At 39.0% G+C, this 21,571-nt stretch overlaps 1 protein-coding gene across 4 annotated transcripts in view; it reads left to right on the plus strand.

Moving 5' to 3' along the window:
* The window catches only part of ACSS3 (acyl-CoA synthetase short chain family member 3), a 185,641-nt gene that overhangs the window by 110,142 nt on the left and 53,928 nt on the right, over nucleotides 1-21,571 (plus strand). For all 4 annotated transcript variants that reach the window (XM_019960308.2, XM_070788879.1, XM_070788878.1 and 1 more), the window contains 2 exons: nucleotides 1,068-1,171; nucleotides 19,926-20,021. In XM_019960308.2, coding sequence (XP_019815867.2) covers nucleotides 1,068-1,171; nucleotides 19,926-20,021 — 200 coding nt within the window. The remainder of the gene's footprint in view (nucleotides 1-1,067; nucleotides 1,172-19,925; nucleotides 20,022-21,571) is intronic.

Raw genomic sequence — 21,571 nt, forward strand, 5'->3', positions numbered from 1 at the left:
GGTAGGCAGGTTTTTACATTTGATTTGTATTTATTATGTTTTTATTTTAATGATAGTGAATTAGGTTTTCATACACACCTTCTTTGTTTTGACAGACAGGCCATTGAGAATGGAAGAAAAAAAATAGTTTTTCTCTCAATGAACCATCAATGGTGTCAAGCCAGTTCTGTTTTTTTCTATTTCATCCTTTATATACTGTGGCATAGTGTTCCCTGCAAAGGATTGTTCATCTCTTAGTAATCATTTATTCCTTTTGATAAGAGCCTTTTTATCCTGGAAGGCCACAATGCCATTTCTTTTTAAATCACCTACCTTTCCTATATGTCCTTGAAATAGGAGAAATATATGTTGAAATCAGAGTAATGTTTATTGAAGGAACTCATGAGAAGGAGCAAGTGTATCATATGTATGAGCACATTTGTTGCCTTAGCTGATACTCTAGAGTATATTTTTGTGCATGGACCTAAATAGCATACAGCAATCAAATTTGGAGCTAAAATTAGCTGAGGTAATGTCAAGGAGGAAAAGATTTTTCATTTTTTGATTATTAGATGAATATGACAGATATATTATGAAGATCAACTCAGTTGCTTTTCTCAAAACTGGAAAGCTATAGCTGTGAATTATGCTTCTGAAGCATTTCTCTCCAGTGCTGTGATATGTATTTAGTTATACTGGGGCCTTCCTGGGTGGCGCTAGTGATAAAGAGCCCACCTGCCAATGCAGGAGTCTTAAGAGACATGGGTTCAAGCCCTGGGTCGTAAAGATCCCCTGGAAGGAGTGCATGGCAACTCACTCCAGTATTCTTGCCTGGAGAATCCCGTGGACAGAGGAACCTGGCGGGCTCCATAGAGTTGCAAAGAGGCAGACACGACTGAAGTGAATTAGCCCTGCGTAGCGTGCTGGGTCCAAACAAGTGATGCCTGCTGTCTACAACCATTCTACAGTGTTTTCCTCCGAGAATTAATGTGACTAGATTCTACAGTGTTTAAAAGAAGGCAAAAACTGAAATTGTTTCAGTTTAGTTTCAATGAATAATTTCAATTCACTCTCCCTTTAACACTCAGGTTCAAAACACTGTTTGTGGCTGGAGAACGATGTGATGTGGAGACGCTGGAATGGTCCAAAAAGGTCTTCAGAGTGCCTGTGCTAGACCACTGGTGGCAAACTGGTGAGAGTTTCCCAACCATGTCCATAAATATTGCAGAAATGCTGAGAGACACGCGGGGGTGGGAGGGAATTCTGAACTGTGACCATCAGGCACAAACTCAGCAATCAGGCGGTTCTGGCTTCAGTAGAAGGAAGCAATTATTTGATTATCCTTTTGTTAAAAAATCTTCTTAAATTACATTGATACTATCGTTCTCTTGACCTTGGATATAAAGCCCTGAGACCTCGTTTGCTTTCTCATCCTCCTTGTTTCATATATCTGGTGAGTCACTAAATCTCAGGTTTTCCTTTGGATTCATCCCACCTTCAGCGCTCTGATTGCCTTTGAGCTGCAGCAGCCGCGCTGTCATCCACCCTTACTGAAATTATCGTCATCACTCATCTCTGTTCTCTCTGCTTTCCTGTAACCTAGCTTTCCTATAACTGCTCCAAGAGTACTTTTTAAAAGCTCTGTTTCTTTTATAGAATTTCCTGTGCTTCTCTAGTCCTTTCTTAGGATCAGATCTCTTCTGCTTAGCACTCGACAGACAAATGTATTTTTCTCCAACACACTTATCATTATATGTGTAATTTATTTATTTACTTATTTATTCTCTATTTTCCTCCCACCGAGTGATCCTTGGGAAACAACTTGTCATATTAAGTGGATAGAATAAAACTTTGGTAACTTCTTTTGAGGGATGATTATGTACATATGTGCAAGTAAGTAGTTCATCTGGAATTTCTTTTCCTTGTCACCGAAGGTAGTGATTTTGCTGGCTTTGCCATTTGGCTCACTGAAAATAGCTATGAGTTATGAGAGCCTTGTAGCCTTCATATGGATATATTTCAGTTCAATCCTACTTAGTTCAACTAATTAGATCAACAGTTGTATATGAGTGTTTTCAGAATTTACATCTTCTGAACATTTTAGGCAGGGCATCAAATCTGAATTAAAATAATAAAATTTCTTAGTAAAAGTTAGGTCTCATTTTAAAATGACTCAGTCTAGAAGATTGAGAGACTAAAACTGAAGTTTGGTGTTTAATATTTTGGAACTCTTTGATTCTGATAAATTATACTTTTTGTATTATCTTCTTGGATGTTGCTCTTTTGGAAAAAATGTGTTTTCTATATTCTTTGTAACTTGAAATATAAAATGAATGATCAGAGAAGAATACACGTTCTTTAAATAAGATGAAAATTAGAAAGAAAAGTTCTATTCTGTCTAATTTGATTTGCTAAGGAAGAAATTTCTTATCTAAATTCAAATTTGTAACTATTTGGGAAATAAAAAAGATAAGATTGAATGTGGAGAAAGCAATGCTCTGTGTAAAATACATATAGAAAACAAGTGAGGAATTACTGCTCTGTATGGAAGAGTGTCTATAGACTTGATACATCGCCTATTCATCAGGAGAATTCCAACAGTTATTTTCCTGGGCATAAAGAGGAAAATATTTGATTACCTTTAAGATTGCTTTCCATGATGGTTTTCCTTTCCTGGTCAACATACAGTTTGTTTCCAATATACAAGTGACCTTACACAAATACTTGCACAAGAGTTCTGTCCCCCACCCCTGGCTCCATTAAAGGTGACTATGCTGAAGATTGTTGAAGGAAATCAGTGCGTTAATAAATAAAATTATGATTCCTTTACTTTTTCTTATTGATATTTGCACATAATAGCCTGTGCAGATGTGTGCAGTTAGTGAATCCAGGCTTACAGAAAAGCTCACTGAAGCCTGAGAAACAAGCATAAGAGGTCTCTGGTGAGTACTGAGTTCCATGTGAGTTTGCAGTTTTTCTTTAATGTATCGTTCAGAGGGAATTAATCACCACATTATGTCAGTGTGCAGTCACCTTAATCAGCTTTTAATGGCTGCTCATTACTGTGGAAAACAGTGAATTTCTACTAACAATAACTGATTCTTTCCATCTACCACATTTATTTTTACAGCATTTGATACTGTATCCAATTGAGTACGCAAATACATACATAGGGATAGGTATGTAGATGGGTAAGTATCTAGCTGCGCTTCCCTGGTGGTTTAGATGGTAGGTAAAGACTCTGCCTGCATTAGCCTCCAATTAAAATAAATAATTTTTTTAAAAAAAAGACCAAGTTGGAAATGGTCCTAGAATAAAGGCTTATATATTTTGATTTTGAAAAAAAAAAAAGAGAGAGAGAATCTGCCTGCAATGCAGAAGATCTGGGTTCAATCCCTTGGTCGGGAAGGTCCTCTGAAGAAGGGAATGGCAGCCCACTCCAATATTCTTGCCTGGAGAATTCCATGGACAGAGGAGCCTGCCGGGCTACAGTCCATGGGGTTGCAAAGAGTCAGACATGACTGAGCAACCTACACTTTCACTTTTTGCCTTCAGAGAACTAGCTATTTTAGTGGTTTTAATCATTATAAAAAAAAAATTCATCCTACGTGGTGCAGGTGTCTGCAACTAACAGAAAATTTAGTTAGAATCTTTATTCATTGGCATAAAAGAAATTAGTTCACTATTTTCAGTGATATATGTTGTGGTAAATAATTGAAAAATGAAGTTTAATGTTTGCAACTGTTCACTTTTCTTAAGATATTAGATTACTAGGGGAAAAGGTAAACACTTTATGGGTTATTATTAACTCAGAAAGAAGAGAAGATTTGATATTTCTAGCTTGTTTATGAGTTTCCTAATATTTTGCATGTCAAATAGATGGTGTGTGCTTCACCAAGAGGTATGTCAGTATAAACCTGATAACATTTCGAGGAAGGTTAACCTTTCACCAAAGGAGTATTTTTCTTTATTTAAAATTTCAAATTTTCTACAAGGTTGTTCTTGTTATTGACTTAGAAATTGATATTATTTTATATAATCATACACTTTTATGAGCCTCAGATACAATGCATAATTTATGAATTTGCTCTCTGATTACATTAATATATGTATACAAATGAGCTGTTAAGAAACCGTGATGTATAATTTGGAATTAGTAAGGGATATGGTAAGTAACTAAAGCACATGAGTGAAAATTGATTAGTTCCTGTGACTTGGGTTCTAAGAAGGCATTCTGCAGTCAATCCATTTGTATTACGACATTGTTTTTGTTGGGCTTCTCAGGTGGCGCTAGTGGTAAAAAATCTGCCTGCCAGTGCAGGAGATGTAAGGGATGCAGGTTCGATCACTGGGTTGGGAAGTTCCCATAGAGTAGGAAATAGCAACCCACTCCAGTACTGTTGCCTGGAAAAGTCCATGGACAGAGGAGCCTAGTGGGGTGCAGTCTGTGGAGTCAGAAAGAGTTGGACATGACTGAGCATCTCAGCAGCAGCAGCATTTTTTTTTTGTTACTCAAGTGAAATTTTTATTAACCACAACATTTCTAGTGACTTTTTTGATCTGTTAATATCAACATTCTCTGATGTCTGATTTAAATAGCACCTAAGATTCTAAACTGCAAACTAATCTGTAAAAAAATCCAGGAACAGATCAACTCCTTGTAGGGGCATTTAATAAAGAATTGTCACCGTTCAACACCACTGAAGCATTAAACGCTTGTTTTGGATTGTAATAATGTAAACATGAAATGCTTTCATGAAGGAAATTGGTCTTGCTAGTTTATATAGGAGAGTTGTATCTACATGATTCATAATTCTGGGTAATAGATGAATGTCATTTACCCAGGTGCTTTATCTTCACAGTAATTTATCCATAAAATGATTGAAAGCATTTGGATTATTGACTGAATTTTTCTTTCTTTTTTTTTTTTAACCTGGAGTTTGAGAAACAGAGGTGTCACAGTTATAATCTGAGAAGGGTAAATTAAGAGAATTGATGATTCTTCCCTTAAGATATGATAATTTGTGCACAAAAATATAAACAGCCAGAACTTCATTCTCCTCAGTTGTACAATCACTAATAAAACACTGTACTGTTGCAGATCATTTTTAGTCCTAAGATGAGCTTTTCCAGTAATCAAACTGCACAAAGAAAGAACTCTCAGTGCAGTGCATTGTGTCTCTGGCAAGAATTTTTTTTTTTTCCCCTGACTTAAGATGACTATGAAGGAAATGTTTTCCTTATGAGTGAATCGTCTAGTGTAAGCAAGTAACTGCTGCTGCTGCTAAGTCACTTCAGTCGTGTCCAACTCTGTGCGACCCCACAGATGGCAGCCCACCAGGCTTCCCCATCCCTGGGATTCTCCAGGCAAGAACACTGGAGTGGGTTGCCATTTCCTTCTCCAATGCATGAAAGTGAAAAGCGAAAGTGAAGTCACTCAGTCGTGTCCGACTCCTAGCGACCCCATGGAGCCTTCCATGCAGCCTTCCAGGCTCCTCCGTCCATGGGATTTTCCAGGCAAGAGGACTACTAAAACCCAAAACATAGTAGACCTTACTCCTTTTTGAAGTTTCCTCCTTCCTTTTCCCCTTGTTTCCTTCCTGCCTCCTCTTCTTGTCCCTCTTTCTTTCCTTCTTTCTCTCCTTCCTCCCTATTTACTGTAAGATGTGGCACAGTCATTTCCAGACCTGGCCATGCATGCTCAGTCACTTCGGTCATGGCAAAGATTTGGACATGACAGGTGCCTGAGCACGTGTGGCACTGGTTTGGAAATGATTGTAACAAAAAAGTTGGGCATCCTGCTTTGTTATGTTATTTAATTTTAAGTAGAAATACTGTATTCTTTCATTTGCTATCAGTCCGTTAAAGGTATTGACTGCAAAGGTAGAATACTTGAGTTCCACAGTTGCTTTTATAAGAGGCAACTTGGTGAAGGGCTTAGATCAAAAGAATCCATGATTCTTTCCACCTGCTAGCAGAACAGATCTCTGTGGTTTGCATCAGAAGATACAAAGCTTCTGTTGAAAGTGTTTTAAGTGATGCCCCAGGAGTGATGAAGTAATTGAAATGAGGTAATGACCACCAACTTGAGTAGCACTGGGTGATTTTGTTGTTTGTTTTGTTTCCATCACTTTAATGGAGGAGTAAATTTCTTCCTAGAATTTTTAAAGCCTCTAGGAGGGATTTCAATGAGAAAATGGTAGTCTCCTAATGGATTGAGACATTGGTGGCGATTGAAGTTATTGATCTTACTTTAGCTGCCTTGAGCCATCTTTGCTGAGTTCTTATATTTTAAAGTAATCACAGTGTTTCTCTCCCTGTTTGAACTGCTGCAGTTTTAATTGCAATTGCTACTTCTGAAGTAAATATATTCTATATATAGCCTAAATCCTCCTCCTTTGAGGAGGAATCTGATAATTCTAGATTTTATTAAAGTAGACCCACAGGCTCCAGCAAACTTTAATCAAGCTGGCTCTTAAATCAAAATCATTGATCCTAAAGGCACATACATCCTAATACCATATTATTAAAATATGTCAAGGCTGCCTGATCCAGTAATCCTTATTTATGTAGTATTCAGTAGGATATACTTCCTGAGGGCCACGAAGATTGGTTAGGTTGACCAGATTCAGTCGATATCATTAGGTGTATCTGGAGAATATCCATCAGCCTAGGATTTTTTAAAGGCGGCAATCCCTTTTATTTGCAAGAATCAAAACCACAAAATGGAATAGTTCATTGTAGTTTAACAACAGTTACCCTAAACAGAGAGCTCTATGAGAAATGATAGACTCAAATGTAGTTCTGTCTCCTTCCTCCCGGGTAGACGCATTGTGACTTGATACTGGAGGCAGAATGTCAGTTTGTCGTGCTTTTTTTTTTTCTTCTGACTCATCCTCTTCCTTTGTCACCTTTGTGTTTCACACATTCCACCTTCAGGCATCTGGATTGATGGACTTGTTGCAGAAAATTTCTACCTGTCAGTGTGTAGTCCTGAGTTTAGTCCGTGATAGGGGATTTTCTTCATCCCTGGACGTCTCCATTGGGAATTTTATGAGTCTGGTTATTGTGCCTTTGAAAAAGCCATGTTACAACTACGTGCTGGATGTGTGACTTTCTTCCATCTTAATATACCTAGCTTGGCCCCATGCAAAATCCTGTATATTTTCCTGAAAAATGGCTTCCTAGGGCTAAGAGATAAAAAGCTCTGTATGGCTAACAGTACAGCGAGGAAAAGTATCTTCCTGGTAATTTGATCTTGATGACACTATCTTTAATTATTCAAAAATCTGTTTTCTGTGGTTTGGGTGCCTATAGTCTCTAGCAAACATTCCTTTTGTTGCAGATCTTGAAGTAAAAAATTTCTATATACAACCAAATGCTGCCTTCCTAGATTTTAATACTTGTAAACTGTCATCCCCTGCTTTCTGGGTTTTCCTTAATATTTTCTGAGCCCATCAAATTTGGGCTGTGGTTGTAGGGTTTGGTTAAAGTATAGGCCTACATTTTTAAAGACAATAGATTGCACTAGACTTTTGAAATATACATTATGGAACTCAGAGAGCTGGGTCAGACTGAACAGACAAGGCCACTGCCCCATGAACTGGTTTGTCCAGAATGTACCTTATGATTTAGAGTGTGAAGAGTCTTTAGTAATATGAATGAATCAGTACTGTCTGATGCATTTTTGTTTTTCTCAACATAACCATGGAAAATAAATTCATCTCTTTTTTTATTCATTCATGGGAAAGAAATTGTAGATAGTTTGGCATGAGAAGTTGTGATTGGGAAGAACCATCATATAGACACAGAGTCATCTCAGCAACATTCAGCTAGTGATGCTGTGATAGTGTTCATCTGGTGAGAGGGGAAAAATTTGTCTTGATGGTGTCTTTGTTGCCTGGCAACCGGATTTTTTTCTCATTTAGAGCAAGACTTCATTAGTCTAAAGTAGATAATGTTTACTGATAATTTGAGAACACGAGCTTAAAGGTAAGCTACATGAATTTGGTTTGTGGAAGGAATAATCTTTTGTCAAATGTTAGACAGGCATGATGAGGCTTTCTCTTTTTGAAATGAGTTAACTGTTTACAGATTGTTAATCCACCTGCTAATGAATATCCCAAGTCAAATAGCAGCCACTGAATCAGACATTTTCATCTCGATAGCATTATAATGTGGGAAGAACTCCATGTTGTTATTTTTTCAGGTATGATTACTATACATGAAGCTGTTCAGATATGTATACTTGCTTTTTAGAATCTCTATTTATGCCCATTATTATATCAGTGATAATCTTTTTGCATCATTTTTAAAGTCTTTGGTGAATTTGTTACACTATTGCTTCTGTGTTTTTTTGTTTGTTTGTTTGTTTTTTAATTTTGGCCATGAAGCATGTGGGATATTAACTCCCTACAGGGAATCAAACCCATAATCCCCTTATTCAAAGTCTTAGCCACTAGACTGCCAGGGAAGTCCCTTAGTGACTAAACACTGAGAAATTAAGAATGTAAAATTGATTTGGTCTTAGAAATATCATCTATTTTAATTGTCCTACCCTTGGCAAGAATCACATTTAATCCATTCTAGAAGGGTGAAAATATGTAATGATTTTGTAGATCTTTATAAGGAAAAGAGTTCCGAAACCCTCCCTTGATAAACCTTATTGTCTGGAAATTTGATTTTCCCCTCCTGCATGTAATTCTCTGCACTGTGGGCCCATTGGCCCCATGAAGTAGTAGTTCCCGATTCCTCTTTTGTTGTCAGTTCTAATTAGGAAACAAAAAGTGGCTATTCTCTTTAACAAGCAACACGGGTAGTAAAAAGTGACACTGAATCCCAGTAAGACTTTAAATCCTGGTTTAGCCACTTATTGTGTAGCCACTGGCAAGTCCTTAATCTCTAGGGCACGTCTGTTTGCTCAAAGGTTTGTAGAAATCCTGAAATGAAGTGAAATATGTATGAACAATGCAGCAAGTTCTGGCTTTTACTAACACTCAATGAATGTTTTTCTTTTCCTTTCATTTCTATGAATAATAACCTTTCATGAATATAAAGGCCATCTTTTAGTATTCTGGTCTGTAGGTAGTTCAGACCCAAGAAAACTTAGAACATAAGAGCTTAATTCATAAAAGAAAATATTAATCATAGAGAATTTAATTTCTTAGAGTCAACTAGTTAAGATTAGGACCAGAGCCTCATTGTTCTGTGTTGATTAGAGCCCTTTCTTTGTATGTTTTATCTTATGCCTTCATTAATTCAGCATTTATTATCTAATTCAGCTGCAGGTTATTTATGAAAGTCTCTAAGGTGAGAGGCAGCTTGCTGGTAAGAGAGTAGGATAAGACCAGTGTCTCACAGCTTGAATTAATGATCTACTCCCAGTACCAAAAGTTAGACTGCTTTGAATTAAGTATTTTAAACTATGATCGTCCTATCTCATGAACACAAAAGATTAAATTGATTTTCTTTCACTGCAGTACATCTCACTGTTTCTGCTTTCTTTCTGCTACCACCATTCAAGTTATTTATAGCTCACAGTATAGATTTAGAGGTGTAGAGAATGGTTTCTTTACAGATTGCTTCTGTGCCCATCATGATGCTGTGATTAATATGACTCAAGGGCCCTGGGCCACTGAATTGATTTATTTCCAGGACTTTAACTCTCTGCATGGGCCACCAACTTCTAAAATCCATATTGTTTTAATGTGTGTTTCTAGAGCCTCAGTGGGAGCACAGTGGCAACTTCCAGATATAGCAGGAGCTCTTATTTATAGATCTAAACCTGCATAACGTTCTTCCTCTTAGCCCTCACTCACATCTGCTCTTCTTTCTATGTTGTCTTTCATCTGTAAACCAAAACCCTGGAGCTTGTCCTAAATTTCTCCCTCTTTTCCTGTCTCTGTATCCAGACCATCAGCAAGGCCTTTTAATGCTGAGTGTCACTCCAAGTTGGTCTCGTCGTCTACTACCGCTGCCTCAGACCACCACCGTCTGATTGATTTCTTGCTCTGGGCTGGGATTCTCATTTTAATGCTCCAGTGTGCAATTGAAGAGATTTTTCTAAAATGCAGTTCTGAACAAATCCCTGAGTCCCCCAGTGTTCCCAGAATAATAGCCAAACTTCTTAACATGGCACAGAAGGCGCTTAGTGGTCCTCCTTTTCCCCATCTCATTTTGGTCCTTATTATCTCTCTTACTTTACCTCTTCTTCTCACACTCAACCCCCCACCCCTAACTCCCGCAAAGTTTGCTCTGCTAAACAGCTTGAAGTCAGTCCTTTGGTGGTTGACCTAACTTCTCAACTTTGCACATCCTTCTATTTCTGTTAGGCATGTCTTTCCGCCTTTAACACTCATTTTTCCCCAAAAGAAATGCGTTAAGTAACTCTCATATATTTAATAAATATTTATTGAAGGACTGACCTTTGAATATCATTCTTAGAATAAGAAAAAGATTGTAGCAGAATCATAACAGTAATATACAGCTTTTTTTTTTTTCCTCGCTTACCTGAGTCTTCTCTTTGTCTTGCCCCCTTATCCATTTTGGGATTGCATTGTGTGATTTGCTGCTTATTTTTTTAAGAACCCTGATCTTAATATTGGGAGCCCGAGCCTAAATTATGTAAGTATGTATTTACTAGTCAGAAAACATTTCCCAAGCACAAAATGTCAGGGATTACACTTTGGTCCTACTGATACAAATGATTCTTAAAGCATCCAATAAGCATCTGATTTCAGCTGCAGGCTAGGAGAGTGTTTTCATATAATTACGTGCACAATTCTTTTCTGAAAGATTTTGTCACATTTATAATGGCAAGTGTTCCAAGTATCTATTGTTGTGCAAAAAATACTTAAAACCTAATGGCTTATTACAGCCACCCTAATTCATGGTGTTTTGGATCAAATATATGAGTTGAGCTCAATTAGGGATTTTGTACGATTGATTGAGACAACCCAGAGAAAATTGTGTGATGAATGAGCTGGTCCAGAGGGTCCTAGATGGCATCCCACTCATGCCTGGGATAGGCTGGAAGGCTGGACTCAGATAGGACTGTTGTCTGGAAAGCTTGCAAGTGGCATTTTTAGCCTGGAGGCATTGGAGTAGCGGACCGTCTTACATGGCATTTCACTCTTGAGACAGTATTCTGAATTTCTTAAGGTCTGTGCTTAGAAACTGACAAAGCATCACTTTCACTCTTTTCTGTTACTCAAAGCCATCAAAAGCCCAAAGTAAATTGCATCCACCTTTAATTCACCACCATGGAGAGATTTCAGAGTTGTAGATGTAGCCTCAGGACTCTTCAGTGTAATTTCCCCTTTGCTCATAATTCATAAGTGGTGTTCAGAGATTCTGTTTATACTTGAATGTGTCCCTTGCCAAAATATATATTTTTCCCCAATGTATAATATTTATAAAAAACTTAAATCATAGTATTCATTGTTTTACAACTTTTATCTAAATAGTGGTTGGTAAGAATTATTTCCTATCACTAGACAATTTTCTATGGTATTTGAATGACTTTGCATTACTCCTTAATATGGAAAAATTCCTATTTTTTGGATAATCTTTTAAACTCTAATATAAACATTTACATGTGATAAACATCCTTGGTGCTTAATGTTTGTGAGCTCTTTCAAATATTTCCTTGTGTATATCCCATAAAGTGGAACAGCTGCGTGAAAGGCTATGATCAGTCTTTAAGAGTTTTTATAAGAATTGCCATTTTTAAGGCTTTTTATGAGAATTGCCTTGTTGCCTTTCAGAAATGCTGCATGGGCAGAGGAGCCTGGTGGGCTACAGTCCATGGGGTCACAAAGAGTCAGACATGACTGAAGCGACCTACCACGCACGCACGTATTGGTGACAGTGGGAGAGAATGTGCCTGCCAGTGAAGAAGATGCAGGAAATGTGGGCTTGATCTCCAGTCAGGAAGATCCCCTGGAGGAGGAAATGGCAACTGGAATGGGCAACCCACTCCAGTATTCTTGCCTGGAAAATCCTGTGGCCAAGGAGCCTGGCAGGCTGCAGTCCATGAGGTCGCAGAGTTGGACATGACTGAGCATGCACACACGCACAACTCTTACATAACAAAAATGACTGTCTTTGGCTTGTCTGGGCAGTCTGTGTCCTGTCTGCTGCCTAACCGGGCTCTAGTCTTTTTGTCAGTCTTTTGAATTGGTTCTTGATGTTCAGGAAGCCACAGGAATCTCTATCATTAACCAACCATCCTAAAACAGCTCCCATCTGTCCATTTTGTCCCATATATCCCTCTCAAAACCCCAGATAGAATAAACCTGATCATAGAACCCGTATGATGCTCAAATATTTAAGTAAATTCTATTTGCATTGTTCTTGTTGTTCAGTTACTAAATCATGTCTGACTTTTTGCAACACATGGACTGTAGCCTGCCAGGCTCCTCTGTCCTCTACTATCTCCCAGAGTTTGCTTAAATTCATGTCCCTTGATTCGGTGATGCTATCTAACCATTTCATCCTCTGCCATCCCCTTCTCCTTTTACCTTCAGTCTTTCCCAGCTTGCATTGTTGTGATTCATTAACTTCTTTGTTTGAAAGTCTTCATTAGCTTGCAACATTGAGTTCAGTTCAGTCACATAGTCATGTCTGATTCTTTGTGACCCCATTGACTGGAGCTTGTCAGGCTTCCCTGTCCATCACCAACTCCCTGAGCTTACTCAAACACACGTCCATTGAGTAGGTGATGCCATCTAACCATCTCATCTTTTGTCATCCCCATCTCTTCTTGCCTTCAATCTTTCCCAGCATCAGGGTCCTTTCTAATGAGTCAGCTCTTCAATCAGGTGACCAAAGTCTTGGAGCTTCAGCTTCAGTATCAATCCTTCTAATGAATATTCAGGACTGATTTCCTTTAGGATACACTGGTTGGATCTCCTTGCAGTCCAAGGGACTCTCAAGAGTCTTCTCCAACACCACAGTTCAAAAGCATCATTTCTTCAGCACTCAGCTTTCTTAATGGCCCAACTCTCACATCCATACATGACTGGAAAAACCATAGCTTTGGCTATATGGACATTTGTTGAAAAGTAATATCTCTGCTTTTTCATATGCTCTCTAGGTTGGTCATAGCTTTTCTTCCAAGGAGCAAATGTCTTTTAATTTCATGGCTGCAGCCACCATCTGCAGAGATTTTGGAGCCAAGAAAATAAAGTCTGTCACTGTTTCCATTGCTTTCCCATCTATTTGCTATAAAGTGATGGGACCAGATGCCATTATCTTAGTTTCTTGAATGTTGAGTTTTTAAGCCAGAGTTTTCACTCTCCTCTTTGACCTTCATCAAGAGTCTCTATACTTCCTCTTCACTTTTTGCCATAAGGGTGGTATCATCTGCATATCTGAGATGGCAACATTACTCAGACTAAAAATTTAAGGTCTCATGTTAGTTTTCTGTGATTGTGGTTTTCATTCTGTCTACCCTCTGATGGAGAAGGATAAAAGGCTTATGGAAGCTTCCTGATGGGAGAGACTGACTGAGGGGGAAGCTGGGTCTTGTTCTTATGGGCAGGGCCATGCTCACACTGCTGCCCTCAGTGCCCCTGACCCTGCCAGGGCCACCGTTGACCCACGCCTCCACTGGAGACTCCTGGACACTCAGGACAAGTCTGGGTCAGTCTCTTGTGGGGTCACTGCTCCTTTCTCCTGGGTCCTGGTGCACACAAGGTTCTGTTTGTGCCCTCCAAGAGCCTGTTTCCCCAGTCCTGTGTAAGTTCTGGCAGTTCTATGGTGGGGTTAATGGCGACCTCCTCCAAGAGGGCTTATGCCATACCCAGGTCTGCTGCACCCAGAGCCCCTGCCCTGCAGCAGTCCACTGGTGACCCGTACCTCCTCAGGGGACACCCAAACACAGTTCTGGCTCAGTCTCTTGGGTCCCTGGGTCCTGGTATGCACAAGGTTTGTTTGAACCCTCTGAGCGTCTCTGGCGGGTAAGGGGTTTGATTCTAAATGCGATTTCACCCCTCCTACCATCTTGCTGGGGCTTCTCCTTTGCCCTTGGATGTGGGGTATCTCTTTTTGGTGAGATCCAACATTTTCCAGTTGATGGTTGATCAGCAGCAAGTTGTAGCTTTGGAGTTCTCATAGGAGATGAGTGCATGTCCTTCTACTCTGCCATCTTAATGCCACAAATTTTCCCTTGGTATCTCTAATTTTCTTGAAGAGATCTTTAGTCTTTCCCATTCTATTGTTTTCCTCTATTTCTTTGCATTGATCACTGAGGAAGGCTTTCTTATCTCTCCTTGCTATTCTTTGGAACTCTGCATTCAAATGGGTATATCTTTCCTTTTCTCCTTTGCCTTTAGCTTCTCTTCTTTTCTCAGCTGTTTGAACTGTGGTGTTGGAGAGGACTCTAGAGAGTCCCTTGGACTGCAAGGAGATCCAACCAGTCAATCCTAAAGGAAATCAACTGTGAATATTCATTGGAAGGAATGATGTTGAAGGTGAAACTCCAATACTTTGGCTACCTAATGTGAAGAACTGACTCTTGAAAAGACCCTGATGCTGGGAAAGATTGAAGGCAGGAGCAGAAGGGGACAACAGAGGATGAGATGGTTAGATGGCATCACTGACTCAATGGACATGAGTTTGAGTAAGCTCTGGGAGTTGGCGATGAACAGGGAAGCCTGGAGTGCTGCAGTCCATGGGGTCACAAAGAGTCCAACACGACTGAGTGACTGAACTGAACTGATGAGAACTTTGAAGTAGTTTTGCTGCCTCTTCACTATCTCTCTTACCTTATTTCCTGTTAATACTTTCCTCATTTGTTCTGCTTCAGTCAAACTGGCTGCCTCACTGTTCCTCACATACTCTAGGAATACATCTACCTCTGGGACCTTTGCACTTGCAATTCCTTCTTCCTGACTCTTTGTCCCTGCTGCTGCTGCTAAGTCGCTTCAGTCGTGTCCAACTCTGTGCGACCCCAGAGACGGCAGCCCACCAGGCTCCCCCGTCCCTGGGACTCTCCAGACAAGAACACTGGAGTGGGTTGCCATTTCCTTCTCCAATGCATGAAAGTGAAAGTGAAGTCGCTCAGTCGTGTCCCAACTCCCAGCGACCCCATGGACTGCAGCCCACCAGGCTCCTCTGTCCCTAGATCCAAGGCACATGTCCTCTCTTCTTTCAGGTCTTCACTCAAAGGTCACTTCTCTAGGAGTTTATTTTCTGGCTACCCAGTTTAAAATTGCAGTCTTTTCCCTTCACATCTCATCTCATATCCTGTCTATACTGTCTTTATTTTCTTAGTAATTATCTCTTTTTAACATGCTATATATTATACTTTTATCTGTTATTATTGTTTGTTTCCCCAAATAAACTATGAACTCCATAAAGATAGAGATTTTGATCACTTTTGTGTATTGCTCTATCCCCGGTTCTAATGACAGCACCTAGCTCATAATAGCTGCTCAATAAATATTTGCTAGTAAGTGATATGTACCCCCGTTACTTCCATTTGCAAATATGAGAGACTGGACTCACTCCCTGTCAGAAAGGTTTTTCTTCCTCTGCTGTTATGTAGTCTGGATGAGCTCTCTTTTCTTCTCATCATCTGCGTTCTACGTGAGAGCCTTCCAAGTAGTACACTTGTCTGTTCCATTCTGCTCTTTGAAAAGAACTATGTGGACTAGGGTAATGGTTTAAATTTTCTATGTTAGGCTTCAATACTTTAAATCTGTTAAAATGATATTTCCTTTTCTATCTGCTTATAGTTGAATTCAGTGCAATAATACAGGCAAAAAGCACTTACACATGGTACACAGCATAATTCATATTTGAGAAAATTATGTTTACTTGTTTTCTTTCCTCTTCCTACTTTAGAGGTTTTAAGGAAACTTCATGGGGATAATAGCTCACTGATGCAATAAGGTAGAGTGAGGCAGTAAAAATGCTGAAATAATAGTGAAGTGTCTGTATTAGCTTCTAAGACAGTATGGATATAAACACACCCAGGTGACTTATTCTTCACAACTTTCTATTTCCACCGATCTTCTTCCTGGTTTTCTCTTATCTAAAGAAATTGTGCTGGTGAGTTGCTGAGCATTGTACCTTTCTAAGGTTGGATGTCTTTGGAAAGTTCTCCAAATGAAATGTCCAGTTGTTTACTTCAAAGAGAATGTTGTGGTTTCTTCATTGTAGCTATTTCCCAGTCCACATGTTACATCTGGATTTCCTGTCAGCTTAGATTACTGTGAGCCAGTTAATTACAGCCTGCGCAATATGAAGCAGATGTGTTTAGCACATCTTTGAAATGGGGCTTTGGGAGTCCTTTGGGGTTTAAGGACTGCAGCATTCCTGGGGGCTTTCCCCAGCTGGAAGCCTATTCTGTATATGGACCCACTGGGCAGCCAGGGTGGTTATACAATCAGTGGGTGTGCAGGAATGTGTGAGCACGCACCTGTGTGCCTCCAGTAATGATGGATCATTTCTTGGGTCTCAGGACGCTCAGAGGTATAAAGAGAAAAAGCAAAGTCTCTAACAACCAGTCTTGGGTCTTTCGCATCCCATTTTTGTCCTGACTGTGGCTCCTTATTAGACTTTGATTCCTAGGATCTGTCATTTTGTCTGTGCCCTTTGTATGTCACTACGAACAGTTCTTTTTAATCCCCAAAGTGAATATCCAAATAAAGTCAATGAGTGCTCTCTCTGGTAGCACATACACTAATATTATACAGAGTGAAGTAAGCCAGAAAGAAAAACACCAATACAGTATACTAACGCATATATATGGAAGTTAGAAAGATGGTAACAATAACCCTGTGTACGAGACAGCAAAAGAGACACTGATGTATAGATCAGTCTTACGGACTCTGTGGGAGAGGGAGAGGGTGGGCAGATTTGGGAGAATGGCATTGAAACATGTATAATGTCATGTATGAAACGAGTTGCCAGTCCAGGTTTGATGCAAGATACTGGACGCTTGGGGCTGGTGCACTGGGACGACCCAGAAGGAGGGTATGGGGAGGGAGGAGGGAGGAGGGTTCAGGATGGGGAACACAGGTATACCTGTGGCGGATTCATTTCGATATTTGGCAAAACTAATATAATATTGTAAAGTTTAAAAATAAAATAAAATAAAATTTAAAATGTTTTATCATTTAAAAAAAAAAAAAAGAAAATCTAGAGAAGATGAGTGTGGCCCCTGCACAAAATAAAATCAACAAGGTACTGAAATTACTAATTTTCAACGTATAAACTTATATTATCTACTTGAAGTAACTGAATGCATAATCCTTTCCATTGCTCTTAAAAGTCAGTCAAAATGATCATACAGAAGAAAAGAATATACTTTTAAAATTTTTATTTATTTTTTAATTGAAGGATAATTGCTTTACAGAATTTTGTTGTTTTCTGTCAAACCTCAACATGAGTCAGCCATAGGTATGCATGTGTCTCCTCCCTCTTGAACCTCCCTCCCACTTCTCTCCACATCCCACCCCTCTAGATTGTTATAGAGTCCCTATTTGAGTTCCCTGAGTCATACAGCACATGCCTATTGGCTATCTATTTTACATATGGTATTATTGTAAGTTTCTACTTTTCATAGTTGTTTTATACTCATAAACAAGACAGTTGAGGGTTGAAGATTATGAATACGTAATCACTATGAGAAGATGGTTAAGAATCTTGGGAAGGATGTATAATGTCAGCTTTGTTGCTGTTTAGTTGCTAAGTCCTGTCCGACTCTTTGTGACCCCATGGACTGTTGCCCCCAGGTTCCTCTGTCCATGGGATTTCCCAGGCAAGAATACTGGAGTGGGTTGCCATTTCCTTCTGCAAGGAGTCTTCCCTACTCAGAGATCAAACCCGCATCTCCTGCTTGGCAGGCAGACTCTTTACCACTGAGCCACTTGGAAAGCCCCAGAGTGTCAGCTTCTGACAGTGCTCCAGTTTCTCAAGTCTTTGTTTCAGAGTAGGTTTCTTCTCACCTCTCCTTCCCATCCTCCCTACTCCCAGTATTATCAGAAGAACAGAGAGCCTGCGTCCTTTATAAAAATCCACACTGAGATGAGATGAAGCAGGGTGCAGCTCAGAGTTTGGTTGTGGTAGTTTGTTTGCTTTTCTTGTAGGCAGCCGGTTCTAGAAGTGTCGATAGGCATTAGAGCCCCTGGAAGGTCCGTTTGTAGGTTCCGGAGCTGTCCACTGATAAGTTGCTGAGAGGCCTCATGGTGTTGAGAAGTGTGGAGAATTTGAACTTCAGATGACTGAAGTGGTCCTACTCATCAACTCAACTTGACAAGATATGCTTCAGAAATAGCAGATTGATTTCAGCAGCTGCTTCTCTCCAGGGTGGGAGGGAGCAGCAGCATCTCGAAGGGGACGTCTTCTTTCCTACTGTGTCTTAGTAGCTTCTGTTCCTCTTGTCACTTTGTTCGGAGTACCTTCCTTTAACCACCTCATTCTGCAGGGCTGCTTCCTGTCATCACCACGGCTCTTGTCTCACTGCTCTTCAAGGGCAGCTGAGATGAGATGAGTACTCAGGTATTTTCCAAAAGGCAAAGGGAAAATGCTGCTAAATTTCCAAACCTGTGGGTTTCCTCCCATGCTTTGATTGTGCTGCGGGGAGAATGCTCATAGCTGATAGAATGCCATGTCATAAAATACCTCCTGATTTTTTGTCATCATATGAAACTATTTGAGAATTCTTTGTTAAACATCAGCAATGTCTGCTCTGGTTACTCACTGCTTCTGCTCAGCAGTGACCATCTGGCTTAGCATCTTAAGCACTGGACTGTGACTCAGGAACTGGGTTTTGATGTTTGAGAGGTCTTCCTCTGTTACTGATGCCAGCTGAGCTGCCATCAGAATGTGAATAATAAACTGAACTACTCCAGAAGGTAAAGAACAGTAATAGATGTATTCTAAAGTGACACAAATATGTGACAAATCATGGTGAAAGAAACACATTCTGGGTCCTTAGGAAGATAGATGTTATTAATATTTTGGATTACTTTGTATCTCATTATTTTGACAGTCAATCCCTTGCGTGTATGTAGATGTACATTTATGTATGTAAAGTAGTTCTGAAACTTTTTGGTATCAATACCCACTTGCCCCTCACAGAGACAAATCTCATATTCAGAATATTCTGGTAACTTCAAACTTGCATTTGCCAATAATAACAAATGCATTGCTTTATAAAAAATTATAAAAGTTTCAGAACTTAAGATTATCATGTATTAATAATAGCTGCTATTATTCTATTATAACTTGAGACAGAGAAGACAAATTTAAAAGTTTTCGATAATCAATGCAGGCTAATTGTAAGTCTCTGGTCTTGAGGAAATAATCAGCATAACATAAATATCTTCCTCCCAAGGTTTTGGGCCTTCAGAAGTCCAGGAGCAGCAGATTAAGAGGAATTTGATAAACCATTGATGAATTTCGTTTTCGAAGCAAGGTTTCTAGGCAAAAGTAGTTCTTAAAACATTAGAATATGATACTGCTCATATATATTTTTAAAAATCTTGGTGTTACCTATTCCAGAGACTAAGTTATAAATTACAGAAATATTTTTCCTATGGCTGTTACTTACCCTGATATTAAAATAACTTTAGGTGAATTAAAAGAAAGCATCTTTATTAGAGATTTTTCAGTTTTTACTGTGTTTTGTAAAACTGTTACAGTCACATAATTCTCCATTCTTCATGCCTGCTGATTCACAACTGAGAACACTAAAGAAGCCTTTCTTTAAAAGGAGCACTACTATGTATGTGATTCTAAATTTGTATGCTTAAGTTTTAAAAATGTCAATATGATATAAATTACTGGATTTGTTTCATTTTTAAAAATAGGCTTGCCCTATTTATTCCTCATGCAATGAAATTCTGTGGAGGGAGAAGTGTGGTGCAAGCACCGAAGAAACATTATGATCTCAAGTTGAAATATTAAATCATAAATATTACTTGTTTCTCCAGAGACTGGATCCCCAATTACAGCATCTTGCATTGGATTAGGTAATTCTAAAACACCTCCTCCAGGGCAAGCAGGAAAAAGTGTTCCAGGATACAATGGTGAGAAATTACCTTGATTACTTGAAATATTTAATGTTAATAAATTTGGTATTTTTCTGTATTTAGTGTGAATCATATTGATTGAAACGTAGTAGTTGCTTAATAAGTATTTGATTGAGTTAATGCCTTGTATTAAAAACGTCTTCTTGTGATAACTTTTGTTATTAGCCAATCTTGTCAGAAGTGATATTGTAGACTTCTAAGGGCATGTTGTAAATGACTATCAAAATATAAGGCAAGTTAAGGACCTATGGGCTTCCCTGGTGGCACTTAAGAACCCCCTGCCAGTGCAGGAGACATAAGAGACACGGGTCCAATCCCTGGGTTGGGGAGATTCCCTGGAGGAGGGCATGGCAACGCACTCCAGTGTTCTTGCCTAGAGACTCCCTTGAACAGAAGAGCCTGGTGGGCTATAGTCCACCTGGTCGCAAAGAGTCGGACATGACTGAAGCGACTTAGCATGCGTACAAGAACTTATGTGAGAGATTAATTCCTATGGAATATATGCTAGGTGCTGAGTACTTTGCATACATTATTTCAATTAATCATGAGTTTATTTAATTTAGTGATATTCCCATTTTAGCAATAAGTTAGCTGGTACCCAGAGAGACTAAATAACTTCACTAAAGTAATTCAGCTGGTTAGGTCCTGAAGACAGTGCAGACCATTGTGTTTTATTTTGTTTGTTTGTTTCTGGATTAAAAGCTGCAGTTGTTCCCATTATATATATTATCTTTATTTTAGGGGTGATAATAAAGTTTTTAAAACTTGTTGGCTAGAAGATGCATATGAAGAGTAAAGATTCTAAAAAGAAAAAATGGTTTCATTCTTGTTGGCAGTATGTGACAATGAGATACACTGTCTTTTCCATCTAAGTTTTTTAAAGTCATCAGTAGTGATTATAATAGTTCAATAATTTCCTCTGGATTTCACCTCTTAGTTGTATGTGTTACAAGTCAAACATTCAATTTCCTTATTTATAAACAGGAATAATAATTCTGTATGCTTCGTAGGGTTGTTTTTTGTGATGAAACACAGTGAAGCAGTGGCATAATGCCTGCTGGTAGGAAAACCGAACGAAGTCTTAGCTAGTAGGATCATTAGTATTTCAGAGAAGCCAGAGGGACTGACTTGTTTTAGATGTACACATTCATTTTACAGACAAGAAAAATGAGATACAGAAGTTACGCTGTTTGCATAAGGTCACACATTTAGCTTAAACCCAGCATCTGGAAAGAAGATAATTCCTGCATGCAGTTTGTATTTGCATGAAAATTACAAAGTTTCGAGATTTGTCTTTTACTTCTCTAATATAAAAACATATTTTCTTTCTAGGACAATGACTGGTTAAGGATTATTTGGTTTAGCCTAGCAGATATATTTATAAAAAGACAAAAGTGTATTTTTTTTTAAGTGTAAGAATAGATACTTTGTCAAGTCAGTGACTTCTCCAGGCATGGAAGGGTGAACCCAACTTCAGTGAAATCCTCCCTTTGAACAGTTCTGTCATCTCTACTCCTTTTATCAGAAAAAATGCTTTTGTGTTGGGC

The sequence above is a fragment of the Bos indicus genome, chromosome 5 (assembly GCF_029378745.1).
Source record: "Bos indicus isolate NIAB-ARS_2022 breed Sahiwal x Tharparkar chromosome 5, NIAB-ARS_B.indTharparkar_mat_pri_1.0, whole genome shotgun sequence".
NCBI classification, from domain to species: Eukaryota; Metazoa; Chordata; class Mammalia; order Artiodactyla; family Bovidae; genus Bos; species Bos indicus.